Source organism: Staurois parvus, unplaced genomic scaffold (genome assembly GCF_062004578.1).
Source record: "Staurois parvus isolate SC_StPar_1 unplaced genomic scaffold, SC_StPar_1.0 ptg001258l, whole genome shotgun sequence".
NCBI classification, from domain to species: domain Eukaryota; kingdom Metazoa; phylum Chordata; class Amphibia; order Anura; family Ranidae; genus Staurois; species Staurois parvus.
In genome coordinates this window covers 615,128-631,972 of record NW_028319054.1, presented here as the reverse complement: position 1 = coordinate 631,972, position 16,845 = coordinate 615,128, and the positions used below count along the sequence as shown (strand labels likewise).

At 42.8% G+C, this 16,845-nt stretch overlaps 1 protein-coding gene across 1 annotated transcript in view; it reads right to left on the bottom strand.

Moving 5' to 3' along the window:
* Positions 1–1,994: 1,994 nt before the first annotated feature.
* LOC149437757 (hexokinase-4-like) overlaps positions 1,995–16,845 on the bottom strand; it is an 82,730-nt gene continuing 67,879 nt past the window's right edge. The window contains exons 3-5 of the mRNA XM_089660662.1: positions 15,400–15,542; positions 5,107–5,226; positions 1,995–2,114 (exon numbers count right to left, since the gene is read on the bottom strand). Coding sequence (XP_089516788.1) covers positions 1,995–2,114; positions 5,107–5,226; positions 15,400–15,542 — 383 coding nt within the window. The remainder of the gene's footprint in view (positions 2,115–5,106; positions 5,227–15,399; positions 15,543–16,845) is intronic.

Genomic DNA, 16,845 nt, shown 5'->3' with positions numbered 1-16,845 from the left:
TTTATATTTTGTAATAATTATTTAATATATGATAATATACAGTTTTCATTTGTTGTGACTACTATATGTTCTCATGGATCCCATAGTCTTGTATACAAGTCCCCGGGTGCTAGGTATTCCCGTTCCTAACCACAGCAGGGAAGACATAAATACAGGTGGAAAGAAATTGGAAGGGGGTGGAGTGTGCGATTAAGAGTCTCAGTTGGGGTATAGAAATAGAGGGGAAAAGAGGTAGGGGAAAAAAGTAGCCGGGGGGCACAGGGGGAGTGGAACACCTATACACTCCATGCAGTTGAGGGGAAGGGAGGGGAAGCACCTACAAAAGGGGTAGGAAGCAAATTCTGCCAAGAACTTGAAGTGTTCCCACTGGGTCCACACAAACCCACTCATTTAGTATATAAAAATAAATCATCCAAATACTTTAAAGAATTCCAGATATAAATATTATATACATAGCTACATTGGTCCAGCTTAGATTAATTCAACTATGCATATAGCAGCTAGGAAGCTTGAACTCATTATATTAGACACCGCTAACCCAGCATCACCACCAGTTACCGATTCCCTATGCCAAGCAGCTGCTTACTGAACACAGGAGGTTGACCGCTGGGGACAGACACCATTCAGAAAATGCTTTGCGTTCTCTCAATGAATACAAAGCTTTCTCTGATTTTTAAAAAGTGGAGAGGCAAGGCGATGACAGTACTCTCCGCCTTATTCAGTCAGAAAAAGCTTTGCAGTATTAGATTGATTTTCACCCTTTCTTGATTATGAAGAGATGGAAGGGAAAAAAGTGATGGTGGCAATAGAAGACACTATATAATTTGTTATGGTGCTTTAAAAGTCTAGCTTAAAAGTCTTTTTATATACACATGGCTTTTTTTTTTAATGACACCATGCTCCCACCCACTAGCACCAACCAGTTCTAGTTACCCATAATACTCAGGGACTAATCATCATGCACTGATTGAACAAGGCTCAGGTGCAGTAGGGCTCACAGTGACTGGCAAAGATCTTAAAGGAAACCTGCACTAATAGAAATATAAAAGTTGTCATTGCTGATCTCGTTCTCAAAATGTCACTTGTTTTCCATTTCTGTGAGCCAGTAAAGAGTTAGTGAAACCATATTAGCCAATCAGTGGTTTATGCAGTACTGTAGTATGTTGATCAACATTACAGTAAGGCAACTAATATTTTGTTATTATGGATACATGCTATGTATTGTCTCCATGTCAGTTTACTTTTAAAACAGGTTTGGCACAAACAACACATTTGGTCTATGGGGAAAAACAGAACCAAGTAGCCATTGTGGTAGGGACAGAACTCCATGGGCTAAAGAAAGTGTACTACACAATGTTCCATTGTTCTACAACAATTGGTAGGCATTGTAAAACATGGGGTGTTCCTAGAAAGTTTATTATGACATATGCACAGCTTCCACCATTAGGTTTCATTTGCAGTTCTCTGCAATCAAGGGACATCTCAGAGCCCCAAACGAAGTTGGTGATGGAAGACGTCCCTCGGGCAGATGCTGTTTGAGAACAGATCTGAATGGGAGCAAGTAGCTATTTAATGCTCACTACTGTATGTGCCATTGATTGCAGGTCCCAATCCAATCAATGGATAATGGGGAAGTATCTAGATTCAGGGCCACCAGCCCATAATATTTTATTAGTACTGGCCCAGGATGTAAATGCCTCCCTGCTCAGTCATCCACTGGTCCCCTTTTATATTGGATTTCTGATTAGTTTTTATATTGGATTTCTGATTAGTTTTTCAAGAGGACCTGATTGGAAGGCTACAGGCTGGGCCATTTTTCTGGATCTAAACATGACGAATCAGAGATAGCCTGATGTAAACCAAACACAAGTCCATTTACTTATGGCCCTCCACAGAGCCATCATGGGTCCACTGCAGTCTCCTGTCAAATTACCAACACAATCTGAATGGGCACGGATGTCACAAACCACACATTCATATGGTACACCTCTGATTCATGACACCCAGGGTCTAGGAGGCATTATCAAGCAGGGTAATTTCTGCATCTCGTTGATCAAGCCAGGATGAAGCCATCTCCGTGTCTTTGCAAAGTGCACCTGATCTTCACCCACCACCTGAAGGCAGACAGGGAACAACATAGCGTACTTCAGATGATGAATGTGAAGGCGCTGTTTAACATCCATTAGGCTGGAGCGTTGCTTCTGGTCCTCTGCAGAGAAGTCCGGGAATACCGACACTCAAACATTTTGGAATGGGATGTTGCCCTTATCCCTGGTTAGCTGGAGAACAGCATCTCAGTCTCTATAATTAAAGAACTTTGCTATTAAGGTGTGGGGCGGTGTACCCTCTGGGGGCTGATGAGCCAGTATGCAGGGTGCGTACTTTACTACAAAAGGTGGTGATGAAGGCCACCCTGCCTAAGGTGGTAATCAGGAGGTTCTCTAGGAAAATAGCAGGGTCATGGTCTTCTGAGCCCTCAGAGGCCAATAAAGCGGAGATTACAGCACCAAGCCCTGTTTTCTAGGTTGTCCCACTTCTGGAGGAGTTGTAGAAGTTGGCGCTGCATGGCTGTAAGGGATGTCCTACAAGGGATGGAGTGTCCCCAGCGCAGCTAATCCAGGCCTCGGCCTCAGTAATGTAGTCCTGGAGCTTATGCATGTCCTGGCATATGAGGGATATATCCACCTTCACCTCCTCTATTTTCATTGTTAGAGCTGTCTAGAAGGTTAAAATAGTCTTCAGCACCAAGGCTGTATCAGCTGTGGCAGGTTCCAGGGTGGAGGTAGCAACAGCGCCATCTTCTTCAGAGGGGTCCTGTCCTATCTCCAAATGTATCCAGAGAAGGTGTAGCCGAGGCGACCTTGTGAGGAGGCAACATATGGAGGGAGGACAGGAGCGCTCCAGACAACTGAATGAGGTGAGAAAAATCGGTAGCAGACACTCAGGATATCAGAGACAAGATAAACTGGGAGCAGAGCACAGCATACATGCGTCCTACTCCATTGCCATCCCGGCTACACCCCAGTACAGCTCTGATTAGGTAGGGTATCTGTTCATGGATCCCTTGGTGAACAGAGTGCAGCTGGCAGATCTAATCAGCGTAAACTAGATTTGAACACTGTCTGTCCTAACAAAAAGTGTTGAAAATTTAGAAGCTGGGCTTCTCTATTGTAAGTAATTAGAAGGAGCTTACTATGTTCCCTGCCTTTCTATTGAGATAGACTCACACGGAACTTGCTGAGAAATTCTTGGGGCCAGCAAGGCTCTCCTAAGAAAAGAGGTAGGAAGTTTTTAGGTATCAAAACAAAATAAATAAATAAAAAAAGGGGGGGGGGGGGGGGATAAGTGGTTAAACTGCTGTTGGAAGTGGCATTTCTAGACAGCCCCCTGTATTTACTGCCGATTATGCTTTACTACTTCTACCCACTGTCACCAGCAATATGGAGGGAGTGCAGATGTAAGGAGGAGCATTTGAATAAAAGCGCATATGTCCATTTCAGAGATATGCCATATTTGGTGAGTGTCATTGGATTGGGGGAGTGTGTTTTGAGAACAAGGTGTTGTGGAGAAGATGCTGCATGCTCATTGTACTCATTTGGAGTCTACTATTCATATGGTGATTGTATTCAGGAGATGACAGATCACAGTGTTTCCATTGTAAATGGATTGAACATTTCACAGAGTGTTTCAGCACTTTCATGTTATAATTGTTTTTAGAATATGTACTTGCGCTCCCAGTGATTCAGTGTTTATTATAGAATGATGTTCAACAGGCATTCATTTTAAAGTAGCAGCAGTACTCATCTGGGGAGGTTTTTCGTTGTATTGTTAAATCACACCTATGTATAGTTTTTTTTTTTACGTTAAGTTTACACATTGTGCGAACACATTTATCCTTTGTTAAATAATTTTTATTTCTAAAATTTAAAAACTATAGTTTTGTTTCACTTCATTGCATGGTGATTGGGTGACTCAAATTTGACTGCAGAAGTGGAAATACACTTTAAACCCCTTTGCGTCGGCACCTCCCGGCCCTTTAAGAGTTTCAGAAGCCAGGAGGCGGGGCAGGGTTTTAGGGTCATGTGACCGCCATGATTCGCTTTCACATGAACGGAAAAAGGTCCCGATCGCAAGGGGAGATCGGGACCTTTCCAGGAGTCTTGAACATATGTGCTGGGAGCACGCAGGGCGTGCGCTCTCAGCACATAAGTATTATCAAATGGTACACAAATATGCAGCCATTCGGCGTCAAGGCCCAGATGCCGAGAGGCCGCATATTTGCGTGTGCTCTGCGTCTAGGGGTTAAGAAAGCCTGTTCTGACAGCCAACACATGGCTAAGTAACAAACATCCAAAATCCAGCGCTAACGTACCAAACAAGATTTGGTCTAAGCGCTAAAGGTTTTTTACCTTATGCATTCGATGCATTATGGTAATAAACTTTGTGTGCATCTCCCCCACAGCCCCCCTAATACTTACAGGACCCAGATCTCGATCCAGCTATGTACACGAGAGCAGTGGATCTCCCCCTCCTCACTGGCTCAGAGACATTAGCTCCCACTGTTGTCAATCACAGCCAGTAAGGAAGGAGCGGGACTTGGGAGAAAGCATGCACAAGTGCCCCCATAGTAAATGGCTTGCTATAGGACACTCAGCAAGGGGGGGATGAGCCAGATGCATTGGCAGGGAACCCGAGAAGAGGTTGTTCAGGGCTGCTCTGTGCAAAACAATTGCACAGAGCAGGTAAGCATGACATGTTTGTTATTAAAGAAAATAAATAACTTTAGTATCACTTTAAATATGTTTCTCCACTCCACCTTCACCCATGTGACAGCATATGGGTCGACCTGGCAATAGGTCACACAGGCACTGTGGGATGTGGCAAGTCTACTCTCCCCATACACTAAAAGATCAGGATATTTCCCCAAAGCCCAGCGTTGATGGCATCAGGATTAGTCTTACACAAGCGATACGCTCAGGCCCTTCATGGTGTCTGGTATTTAGTCAAAAATTAATCTTGATTTGCTGGTTAACATATATTAGAGGTAAACAATGTCTTATCTGAAGCACGTGCAAACTGGACAGGGTTTACAAAACAAGATGTTACCTTATCTAGTTGACTCTGCACACAAGGAAATGAGAAGGTGAATCCCAATGGCAAAACCTCTTTACCAAGGTTGCGATGTTGAAGGAAACGGCCAAGGCAATCAGCAACATGGTCAAACAGCTGCAGACATGAAAGAAGAAATAATCATATTTTGAAATTGCCCAGGTAAAAATGGCATATGTATTGGAAGATTATGAAAACCTCTGCAGACCCTCCTTCCGAAATGCTAGTCGCCTGGCTTTCATGCGCATCCCATGGCTTCAGTAAATAGAGAAATTCACATAGAACACGTATGCAGATCATAAGTACTGGCTTCACTCTGATTTTAATACTCATGTCTTGGTATTTATCTGTCGTGCTGCACACCACAATTGTGAAAACTTACGCAAAATTAAGCGTAAACAACACCTGGATCCAAGCCACTGACTCCGCCTCCCCTGCGGCACTCATCTGGTCCCATTCACCCAGACCGAGCGGCCGTAGAGGTGGTGGGGTCGACGTGCTCTTGTCACCGCTGACCTTCCAGGTCCTCCCAAACCCCCGCCCCATCTCTATCCTTCTCCTCCTTCGAGGCCCACTGCATCCAACTCTTCTCTCCCACCCCTCTGAGGATTGCAGTAATCTATCGGCCTCCTGGACCCGTATCCCACTTCCTTGACGACTTTTCCGCCTGGCTGCCCTTCTTCCTCTCCTCTGAGCTACCCACCATCATCCTTGGAGACTTCAATATCCCTATCAATGTCAACAATCCGGCTACATCCCAACTTCTCCACTTAACCTCTTCTTTTGCACTCACACAGTGCACACAGTCCTCCACCCACACAGATGGGAACACCCTGGACCTCGTTTTCTCCCATCTCTGCACCCTCCACAACCTCACAAACACCCCTTTCCCTCTCTCTGACCACAACCTCATTACGTTCTCCGTCTCCCCGTCCTATAACACCTCCTCCCCCAAATGTCAAACCATCACCAGCCGTAACCTTCGCAACCTGAACCCAGCCCCTTCCACTCTGCAGCTGACCCTCTGTAAGACATTATCCTTCCACTGTCATGCCCTGACCTGGCCACTACTGCGTACAACGACTCACTTTCAGCTGCCTCCTTAGCACCCCTAACCACACGTAGCATTAGACCCCGACCGCTTCAACCCTGGCAGAACGACCACACTAAAAATCTTAAATGACGCAGTCATGCGCTGGAGTGATTATGGCGCAAAACCAGATCCCCTCGAGCGTTCTCCCTCTACAAATCCGCCTTCCTCACCTACACCTCCTCCCTCCATGCCGCCAAACAAGCCTACTTCGTAACCCTCATCAACACCCTCTCCACCTGTCCTCGCCGGCTCTTCTCCACTTTCAACTCCCTACTCTCTCCCCCCCCACCTCCACCCAGTACCTCACTCACCGCCCACGAGATTGCCAATCACTTCCAAAATAAGATCGACGCAATCCGTAAGGACATCACCAATGCTCAACCTACCTCCCTACCTAGCCTCCCTCCCACCATAACCCCACTAACTCTCCCCTCCTCTGACCTCGCAACCGCCCTACCCCCCACCACACCTAACGACCCGCACACTATAACCTCCCCAACACTCCGCTCCTACACTCCCTCGGCATCAGAGACCCTGCTCTCTCCTGGCTCTCCTCCTATCTATCCTAACGCTCCTTCAGCATTACCTATAATGCTACCACCTCCCCCTCTCTCCCCCTCTCTGTTGGGGTCCCCCAAGGCTTGGTCCTCGGGCCCCTTCTCTTCTGCATCTACACCTCCTCCCTAGGAAATCTGATACACTCCCACGGCTTCAACTATCACCTCTACGGCGATGACATGCAAGTTTACCTCTCCACCCCTCGCCTCACCCCTTCAGTCTCCGCCCGTATCACCCACCTACTGAACGACAGACTGGATGTCGCTCCATTTCCTCAAATTGAACCTTTCCAAAACCGAGCTCCTGATTTTCCCCCCAACCCGTGCCGCCCCCCGTACCCTCTCCATCACGACCAACAACGCCACCATCAGTCCCACCCCACAAGCCAAAGTCCTAGGTGTCACTCTAGACTCAAATCTGTCCTTCCAACCCCATGTCCAATCGTTGGCAAACTCATGCAGGCTCCACCTCCGCAACATCTCCAAAATACGCTCGTTCCTAACCCCAGACACTACTAAACAACTAGACCTCCTACTTTCTAGCTCCCTGGTCTCCACCTCCCATGCCCGACTGCAGGGCTTCTCCAGGACTTCATCCTCTGGAACTCCCTACCCCAATCCATCAGACTGTCACCTACTCTCCTCACCTTTAGGCGCACCCTGAAAACCCATCTCTTCAGGGAAGCCTACCCCGCCCTCACTTAACAGCCGATCTCCTCCACTCCTCCTACCACTCCATCCCCCACAGCCACTTCCTCCTGTACCACTATCCCCTCCCTCCTAGATTTTAAGCTCGAAAGAGCAGGGCCCTTGAATCCCTTGTGTTTTGTTACTGTATTGTCTCATGTTCTGTCCCCCACTATAATGTACAGCGCTGAGCAAACCTTTTAGCGCTATATAAATACTGTATAATAATATTATTATTATTATATGTATATGTCCAATAAACTCCTGTGAAAGAAAAAATACTTTAACTCCCATCCTGTATACACATCAATTAGCATAATCATATACATGAAGTAAAAATGTCCACATGAAAAAATGAATACAAATAATTAAAAACAAAAAATTGAATACAAGTCCCCTTGCAAGTGTAACTCAAATCCACCACAGTGCTTCTTGAAAACTCCCGCTGCTGTCAATCACAGCCAATAAGGAGAGAGCAGGGTTTGAGAGTGATCATGCACAAGTGCCCCCATAGCAGATGGCTTGCTATAGGGCACTCAGTGCTGGGGGGGGGCGATGAGCCAGAAACATTGGCGAGAAGAGGTTGCTCGGGGCTGCTCTGTGCAATGGTTTTGCACAGAGCAGATAAGTATGACATGTTTGTTTTTTAAAAAAAAAAAAAAAAAACTTTAGTATCACTTTAAAATATGTTTCTCCACTATTTTATATTAAAAGAAAAATTTTTTTTATTATGGAGGTATATCATTTCTAAAAAAAAATTTTGTTTTGTTCTGGTCCCATCTCTCTATAACTCACTCTCTTTATATATATATATATATATATATATATATATATATATATATATATATATATATATATATATATATATATATATATATATATATATATATATATATATATATATCTCAAAACAAGAGTTTGTTTAGAATAAAAAAAAAATGTATCATTGATAACTTTTTTTGTAGTGGGGCGTGGTATTTTATTTTACCACTTGGTAGCGCCCATTCGGGATTTGTAAGGGTTCCAGGGCTCCTAATGTGGTATTTTTATCTCATCACCTGACAGCATACACCAGGAATTTTTATGAGCTCCATTTAAGGGAGTTCTGTATTCCAGGTGGAGGCTTGGTCAATATATGGAGGTTATCAGTGCCATGGAGCGGCCCAGATCAAGGCTTTGATAAGGATATTTATTTCCAAAATGAGGTTTGGTATACTATAAAAGAGCGGCGAACCAGCGTGGCGCTGCGTGCACTAGAAAACGTAATATATAATGAAACACGTTGTGTAGAGCCTTAAGCTGCTGTCACCGTGCAACTGGAAAAATGGAGCAACAGTTTTACATGCTGGCCAGATGGTTTTATTGAATGTGCTATTGTATTTAATTACATCAAAGTACAATATATTTTATATTAAAGCGTTTAATAGGATTTATACTGTGAGGAGCATGTTTGTTTTCCTGAGAGTCAGGAGTGTGAGAATGCACTGAAGCAGCATTTTTTTTTCTTTCACAGGAGTTTATTGTACATGTACATATATGTTGTCTACACTTTATTTTGCTTAAGTAGTTTTCACAATTTTGGTGGGCAATGTGACAGATAAATGCCGTGACTTATTGTACTGTGATGAGCATTTTTTGTGTGCGATTAAGACTTTGTTCTTAATACGTTAAGTCACTAACCTGGAACAAGCATGAGTATTAGAAAAAAAGAACAGAAACAAGCAGGCAACCAGTATTCAAGTAAAGGGCAGCAATAAAAAATACTATTATTCCCTCAGTATGTTTTATTTTCATTCTCTTTTACAATCAAGTATTTTTCCACAACTTCTGTAGGAAAAAAATGAAGGAAGAAAGGAAAAAAGAAAAGAAAAGAAAAAGAAAGAAAAGAAAAAGAAAGAAAAGAAAAAGAAAGAAAAGAAAAAGAAAAAGAAAAGAAGGAAAAGAATCACCATTCGACAAAATATATGCCATTGACCATTATATGCTGATGTACAATGTACACCAAAAAAAAAAAAAAAAGAATTAAAATCATTAAAAATTTTACTTACATTAAACATTGCAAAAATCTAAACAAACATGCTCAATGAAAATATACTATACTTTCCCTATAAACATAAACGTTCTCAAAAACACAGGCACTTCTAATGTAGCCTGTGCTTTCAAAAATAAATGTATATTACAAAGAAATAGGGAAAAAGCAATACAGAATATTGGCTAGATAACACAGCAGTCCCATCACTGAGGTTAACGCTGGTAATTGAGGTTTATTGTGCCAGCATGATAGTATATAAAATCACTCAGAGTGAAAACAAAGCTGGGAGCATTGACATATTAAAGAGATAAAACATACAGTATATTAAAATAATCTTAAACTATTTGCCGCTTGCCATCTTCTCTCGATTCGGACAAATGCAGTTTATGCTAAAAGATCTAAAGTAAATTCAAGCTGCTACTATTAAATGTTATTAATCTATCACACAGTAATACACATATTGCCTAAATTTAACTATAATTAAAAGAAGTTGAACTGTGGACCAGAAATAAGTTTGCTGTTAAGAATTGGCAGTTGTTGGCCCCAGCTTTTCTGGTGATTTTTGGAAGTTCTTCTGCACTAGTAAAAATTGTCTAATTCCCTACTTAAGAGTAGCAATCACTGTCTGGTTAAACAAATTGCTCCCTATGGTACAAGCTACACTAGCTATTAATTGTACAGGATTACAACATTGGGCAATCATGTGCAACTAATACCTACTACATTCTTCTGTGTAGCTAAGACCATAGGGAGACATTTGTTCCATCAGTCAATCGGTTTTTGCTGCTCAGCAATTAATCAAAGACGAATTTAGTTTCACGACTGAGCTATGAAAAACTGTCCAAGATACAAAGATTCTAAAGGGTTCTCTTTTTTTTTTGGGGGGGGGGGGGTAACAAACCTGTTATATTTACTTGCTGTGTGCTGTAGTTTTGAACATGGCAGCCTGGATCCTAATCTTCTTTGGTCCTCCACAGGCTCTCCTGACCCCTGCCTCCTGTCAGGTGACCGCACAGCAAGCAGCTTGCTATGGGGGCACCCGCTGCTCTGTGTGTCCAGTCACACATGTAGCTGCAGCATGGCCTCGCCCCCTCTCTCTCCTCATTGGCTGACTGGCTGTGATTAACAGCAGCTGGAGCCACTGGCTCCCGCTTGCTGTCTCAGCCAACGAGGTGGCAGAGACCCGGGACTGCCGAGGCTGTTGTTCACATCGTTGGATCTTGATGGGGCTCAGGTAAGTATGGGGGCACTGCTGCACATAGAAGGTTTTTTACCTTCATGCGTAGAATGCACGAAGGTAAAAAACCTTGAGCCTTTACAATCACTTTAAACTGGCCATACACTGATGTTTTTGGGTTATTTCGTTCATCCTGCAAAAATGGACAAATCTCTCCCTGGCCTTGTCAGCTGTCAATATATCTAAACAGTGGCTGCAGCAGTGGCTTTTCAGCTGCCAATTTTCCACTCAGCTCCTTCAATTTATCAATTGAGGGAGGTTGTGCAGGAGGCAGCCACAAGGGCCACCCACTGAACAAATATTCAGTTCCTCAGGAATATCTAGGCCTAAATTAACCTTGACTTTAAAAGTTAAAATGATCTTTTAATAGTCTATAAAGTGGTTGGAAAAAGGTTAAAAAAAAAAAAAATAAACCATCATCTCTGTGCAGCCTCCCCATCCTTTACACTGCTCAAAAAACTTAAAGGAACACTATGAAAACACATCAGATCTCAATGGGGAAAAATATCATGCTGGATGTCTATACTGATATAACAGGGTAATGTGTTAGGAACATAAGGATTCCCCATCGTTTGATGGAAATGAAAATGATCAACCTACAGAGGACTGAATTCAGAAACCCTGAAAATCAAAGTGAAAAATGATGCAGCAGGCCAGTCCATTTTGGTGAAATTTCATTGCAGAAACTCAAAATGGTACTCAGTAGTTTGTATGGCCCCACGTGCTTGTATGCATGCCTGACAACGTCGGGGCATTCTCCTAAGGAGACGACAAATGAATCGGGGCTGCTTTGTACAAAACCAGTACACAGAGCAGGTAAGTATGATACGTTTGTATTTTTAAAAAAGAAAAAAAAATATAAAATTTAGAATCACTTTAACCACTAGCCTACAGGGCAGGGCACTTATACCCCCTTCCTGCCCAGGCCAATTTCCAGCTTTCAGTGCTGTTGCACTTTGAATGACCATTGCGTGGTCATGCAACACCATATGACATTATTTTTTTTGTGACAGATAGAACTTTATTTTGGTGGTAATCACCTTTGGGTTTTTTATTTTTTTCTTAAACCAAAAACCACTGAAAATTTTGAAAAAAAAAAAAAAATTTCGTTTTTGTCATAAAATTTTGTAAATAAGTGATTTTTCTCTTTCACTGATGTGCGTTAATGAGGCTGCAGTGATGGGCACTGATAGGCTGCACTGGTAGGTGGCACTGATGGTCATGGACAGGCATCACTGATGGGCACTGATATGCGGCACTGACTGGCACTGTTAGGCAGCACTGATGCACACTCATAGGCGGCACTGACAGGCATTGATAGGTGGCACTGAAAGGCAGCTCAGATGGGCACCGATATGTGGCACTGATGTGGCACTGGCAGATGGCATGGATGAGCACCGAGAGCTGGCACTGATGGACACTGACAGGTGGCGCTGCTGGGGCTACACAGATCAGCAGGGCACACTGATCATCAGTGCCCAGATGATCAGTGTACATGTACCCTCCAAGGAATGCCGATTACCGGCTCTCATCTCCTCACGAGCTGTCAGCGTAACAGCTCGTGGGGAGAGAAATGCCAATAACCGGCATTTCCCTGTTTACATGTGATTGGGCACAGCTGATCACATGACCAAGCTATCATCTTTGGCTCTTTCCATGGATCGGTGATCCGCTGTGTCCCTCGCCAATCGCCGCACGCTCCGGGAGCCGCGCATGCGCAGTTAGAATGGGAGGATGTCATATGACGTCCTCCCAGAACGAGAGAACCACCCTGCGTCTGTCATATTACAATATGGAGGGCAGGAGGCGGTTAAGAAAGCTGTTGAAAGAAGGTCTTAAATCCCATAATCTAAAACACACTGAGCTTTAGCTGCCCACAAACCACATAGGAACAAAGAAAAGCACATAGGTGTGGGTAAGATGAGGGATAGCATGGAAACTAGTAAGGAGTCAACTCCTTTTTTTTTTTTTTTTATTTCCAATAACAATTTTCACAGGTCATAATAGCATTTAAAGTAAACCTGTCATGACAGAAATATGGATTATGCCATTGCTGACTTCCTGAAAATGCTAGCTAACTGGATGTTTTGCTTATTTTTTGGTTTTGAGTCTCTGACCCATAAGTATGCAGAAAGTCAGACATCCTACATTTACATATACTTTTTTCCAAGTTACTAATGTAGCACCCAATGGGCTCCTTTACATTTCACCCAGCAAGTGCCCACATACTGGGCTGTTATCCTCTTTCCCCTGCTTGAGTGGAAACTTAAGGGACAGCAGAGACAATACTGGACTCCAATTGGCTCTTTCTAGAGCTGAAGAGAAACAAGCCCCTAGCCGGGGCAAACAGACATATACTGATTGGCTGGCCAGACAGGAGGCATCTAAATGGCTGTAGCCGCAAGGAAAAGCCCCACCCACCACCTAACTACGGACAGTTTCCAGAGACCTGTGCAGACAGCAAATGTTCCCAGGGGAATAGATAGACACACAGAGGGGAGAATCAGGTTTCACAGGCGGTCATGTGCCCAGAGGAGGAAGCTGAGCAGGGTGCTGTGGACTTAACTGGACCTGGGGCAGAGAGTACCAGGAGCCCAGGGCCACAGACTGTGCCCGGGTGGGTGGCATGTGTCAAAGGGGAAGCAAAGGAAAACAGCCTACTGCCCAAGGGCAGTCTGCTGCTCTAATTGCCTGGAGCCTGTGCATAGGGCTCAGGACTAAGAGACTGCTGCCGTGCTGAAAAAAATGCTGCTGTTCTGGCAAGAGATTTATCCTTGCAATTGTGTAAGATTGTGACCACTGAACCTGGTGACATGGCTGAAAGTGGTGCATGTGTGCAGAAACATTATGGTGGCACAATCTTCTGATGTAATATGACTGGCGCCTGGGGAGAGAGCATAAGCCAGCCATAGAAAGTGTGATTTTCTTTCCTGCAGCCATGGGTTGCAGGAAAGAAAGTTGCTTGATTCAGATTGCATTGATGGGAGAATCCCTCCCACACAGCCATTGTGATCTCCTGGAGAGGGAGCAGGGGAACTCATCCCTGTTAGAAGAACACAGTGATTACTGCTAGTAGCTATAATAGCTGCTGGCAATGATCAAATTGATTCCAAGTTCATCGATTTAGCCTGCCCATACATGGTTCGAATCGCAGCCGATCCCTGCTGAACTGGCTGAAATTTAAACTGCCTATAGCTGGCTTTAATCTGGCAAAAAATTTAACTATTCCCCCATCTACACATTCAACGTGGATGGAGGAATCCCTTCCATTATGCTATTGTGTTCTGTTGGCGGGGAGCCTTCCTGCAATAATCAGTGCTTTTGGCTATAGTAAAGTAGGAGTGAATGCACTCAACAATGTAAGGACCCCAATGCCAGCAGCACTGTAATCAAGTAGTTCCCTAGCCAATAGAGTGAGAGCGGGCCTTTGTTTCACTTAGGCCAGGTCTATGCTAGTTATCCAATTGTTGTGCTGTCCCCTTTAGGGGACAGCACAACAATTAATTCATATGGTTCACTATTAATTCATATGGTTCACTTGCTGGGTTTTTGTTTATAATCTACAGGGCTTTTCTGTTTAAAAAAAAAAAATTTACAGCATATTAGGTGCATCATTTGATTCCAGGGAAGGATGGGTCATCACCAACGCAGAGAAAAAAGGACCCAAACAATCCCAGTGGTCACTTTGGGGGTAATGCTACATTAACGAAAAGTACTGACCACAGGAGGCTCAACACCTAAGCTACATAATGATGTTTTTCAGAAGAAGAGGTTAGCGCCCAAGTTTTTTCCTTTTAGGATGTTCATACTTGTCCCAATTTTGGACATATGAATTTCTACCCTAATCAATATAAAATGCAGGTCAAAATGTGTTGTAACGTGTGATGCAAAGCATGATACAACACACACAAAATGCGCCTTTTCATGGATTTACATTGATTTGAATGGAAAATGCACGTAGTCAAAAGTGTGAATGCAGCCGAAGGCTCCATGCAGCTAGCATTTTTTAAGCTCCTAGAAGCTAAATAGTGTTATTCTATGTGTCCATGCACATTACTTTAGACTATTGGCATTTTTTGAGCTTCAGTGTCTAGAAGCAGAAAAAAAATTTTTTTTTGTACAGTTTTTGGAGCGTTTTTTCCAGCAGCAGAAAAAAAAATTTAAAAAAAGAAACTAAAAATGCTCCTAAATGTTACCAAAACACTACTAAAAAATGCTATTACCAGCATTTTTATCCAGTATTTTCTCCAGCGTTTTGTGAACTTAAACATTAGCATGCATGGAGCCTTAAAGTTATAAAAAAAAAAAAAACCTTTACATTCTACTTTTCTACTAGTGCAACTATATTGTGGAAAGCACAAAATTACAGCAATGAGTAGCCCTGTTTTATACCCATTTTCAAGTGCTAAGAATCCCTTCTGATGTATGGTACTCTGCAGCCATAAAACCAAATAACGGAGATGTTTTTTTATGCACCCAGTTTATGAAATGGAACATAAATATCTGTTTTTAAGATTCATATGAAAGCCAAGTAAACTCCCCAATGCTTTTCTGGGTTTTTAAAGGCTGTTATCAGCCTTCAGGACTCTGGATGGCCCTACTCTACTTGTATCCTTTATAATAATATCTGAAGCTAAACAGGTATAAACCCCCAACGTCAGTGGCATTACTCATATGAACATACCTGTTCACCTGTTCCAGTCCGAATTTCTTCAGATATCTCAAATACTTCACTCTCCATCTCCACTCCAGAAGCACGGCTTAACTTTACCTTGAGAATACGAAATATGGCTCCTCCTAGATCCAGTACCAAGAAATCGCCAAATTCTAGGAGACAATCACATTTTAGAAAAATATGAGAAAGGAATTGCAACTGCAAACAAAGTACTGATTTTTACAGAGGACGTTAAACCATTTATTTATGTCAGTCACTACCTAACAGATAGGGTTTGTTTCTAGTAAATTGGCAGCACCAATAAACTATGGCCACTCTGATCTGTCTGATATGTCTAGCAGAAAGTTCTGAGCTCCTAATCTGCATCAAGCTGCTTCAGACTGGGAGCATACAGTGGTGCGAATCTATGAGTAGTCAATTGCCTCCACTGGAATGTGAAAGGCAACAAAAGCATGCCAATGTGCTATTTTAGTTACACAATTGGTTGATCTATTGCAGGATATAGTACATGCTTCAAATCAGTTGCATCAAGAGCAATCACAGCAACATTTTTTTTTAGCTCATAGACTGCAATGGGAAGAAGTGATTAAATGCAAGTTGTAGTAACATATAATGCAATGTAATGTAATTTTTGTTTGGGGCCTTGAAAAACACAAGGTGGCGATAACAGCCTTAACAGTAAAACTATAAAAATACTTTTTAGTTAGAACCCTTTAACAGGTTTGCCTGCTTTGCACTAAGATTGCACATTGTGAGCTGCATTGTCCTTCAGAAAAAAATAGTTGAGTGGCAGTAAAAACTTTATCAAGGAGTTGAAGCCATAAACAGCAAAATGACAGTTACAGCCTGCACTAGAATATATATGATTAAAAAAAAAAAAAAAAGGGAAGATACTGCTCAGCCTTTAACATACATTTTAAACAAATAAAAACATACAGTTTAAAAAAAAAAAAAAAAGTTTATTAATGCATTTGCATGAACTTGTGCTATGAACAGTGACCTTCATGTGCCCGGCCTTAATGTGTAACTAAAGGCAAAACTTTTTTTTTTCCATTTTAGTATAAGGAGGTCAGTTGTCTTCTGTGTCCCATTGGGGACATATCCCTTCACTTCCTGTGCCATAGCAGTACACGAGGAAATCCCTTTAAAGCAAAGTTCCGACATGAGAAATCTTCCCGTATACAGGTCCAAAATGCTAAGGCAGCTCAAAATGCCTGTTCACACCAGAAAGTGGTGCAGGAAACCCTGGTTCTGTGTGCGTTCCCCCGAACTGTGTTCAAAACGCACTGAAGTTGTGATCTGCATCGGGTGTCAATGTTAGGATACCAACACCCCAAACGCAAGTTGCAAAAGCAGTGCGTTTGTGTGCACTGGATCATATGGTACAGAAGTACTATGTGATCCTGTTGGAGTGCATTTTTTAAATAATTTTGGTGCAGGCCAGGGTGATTCATC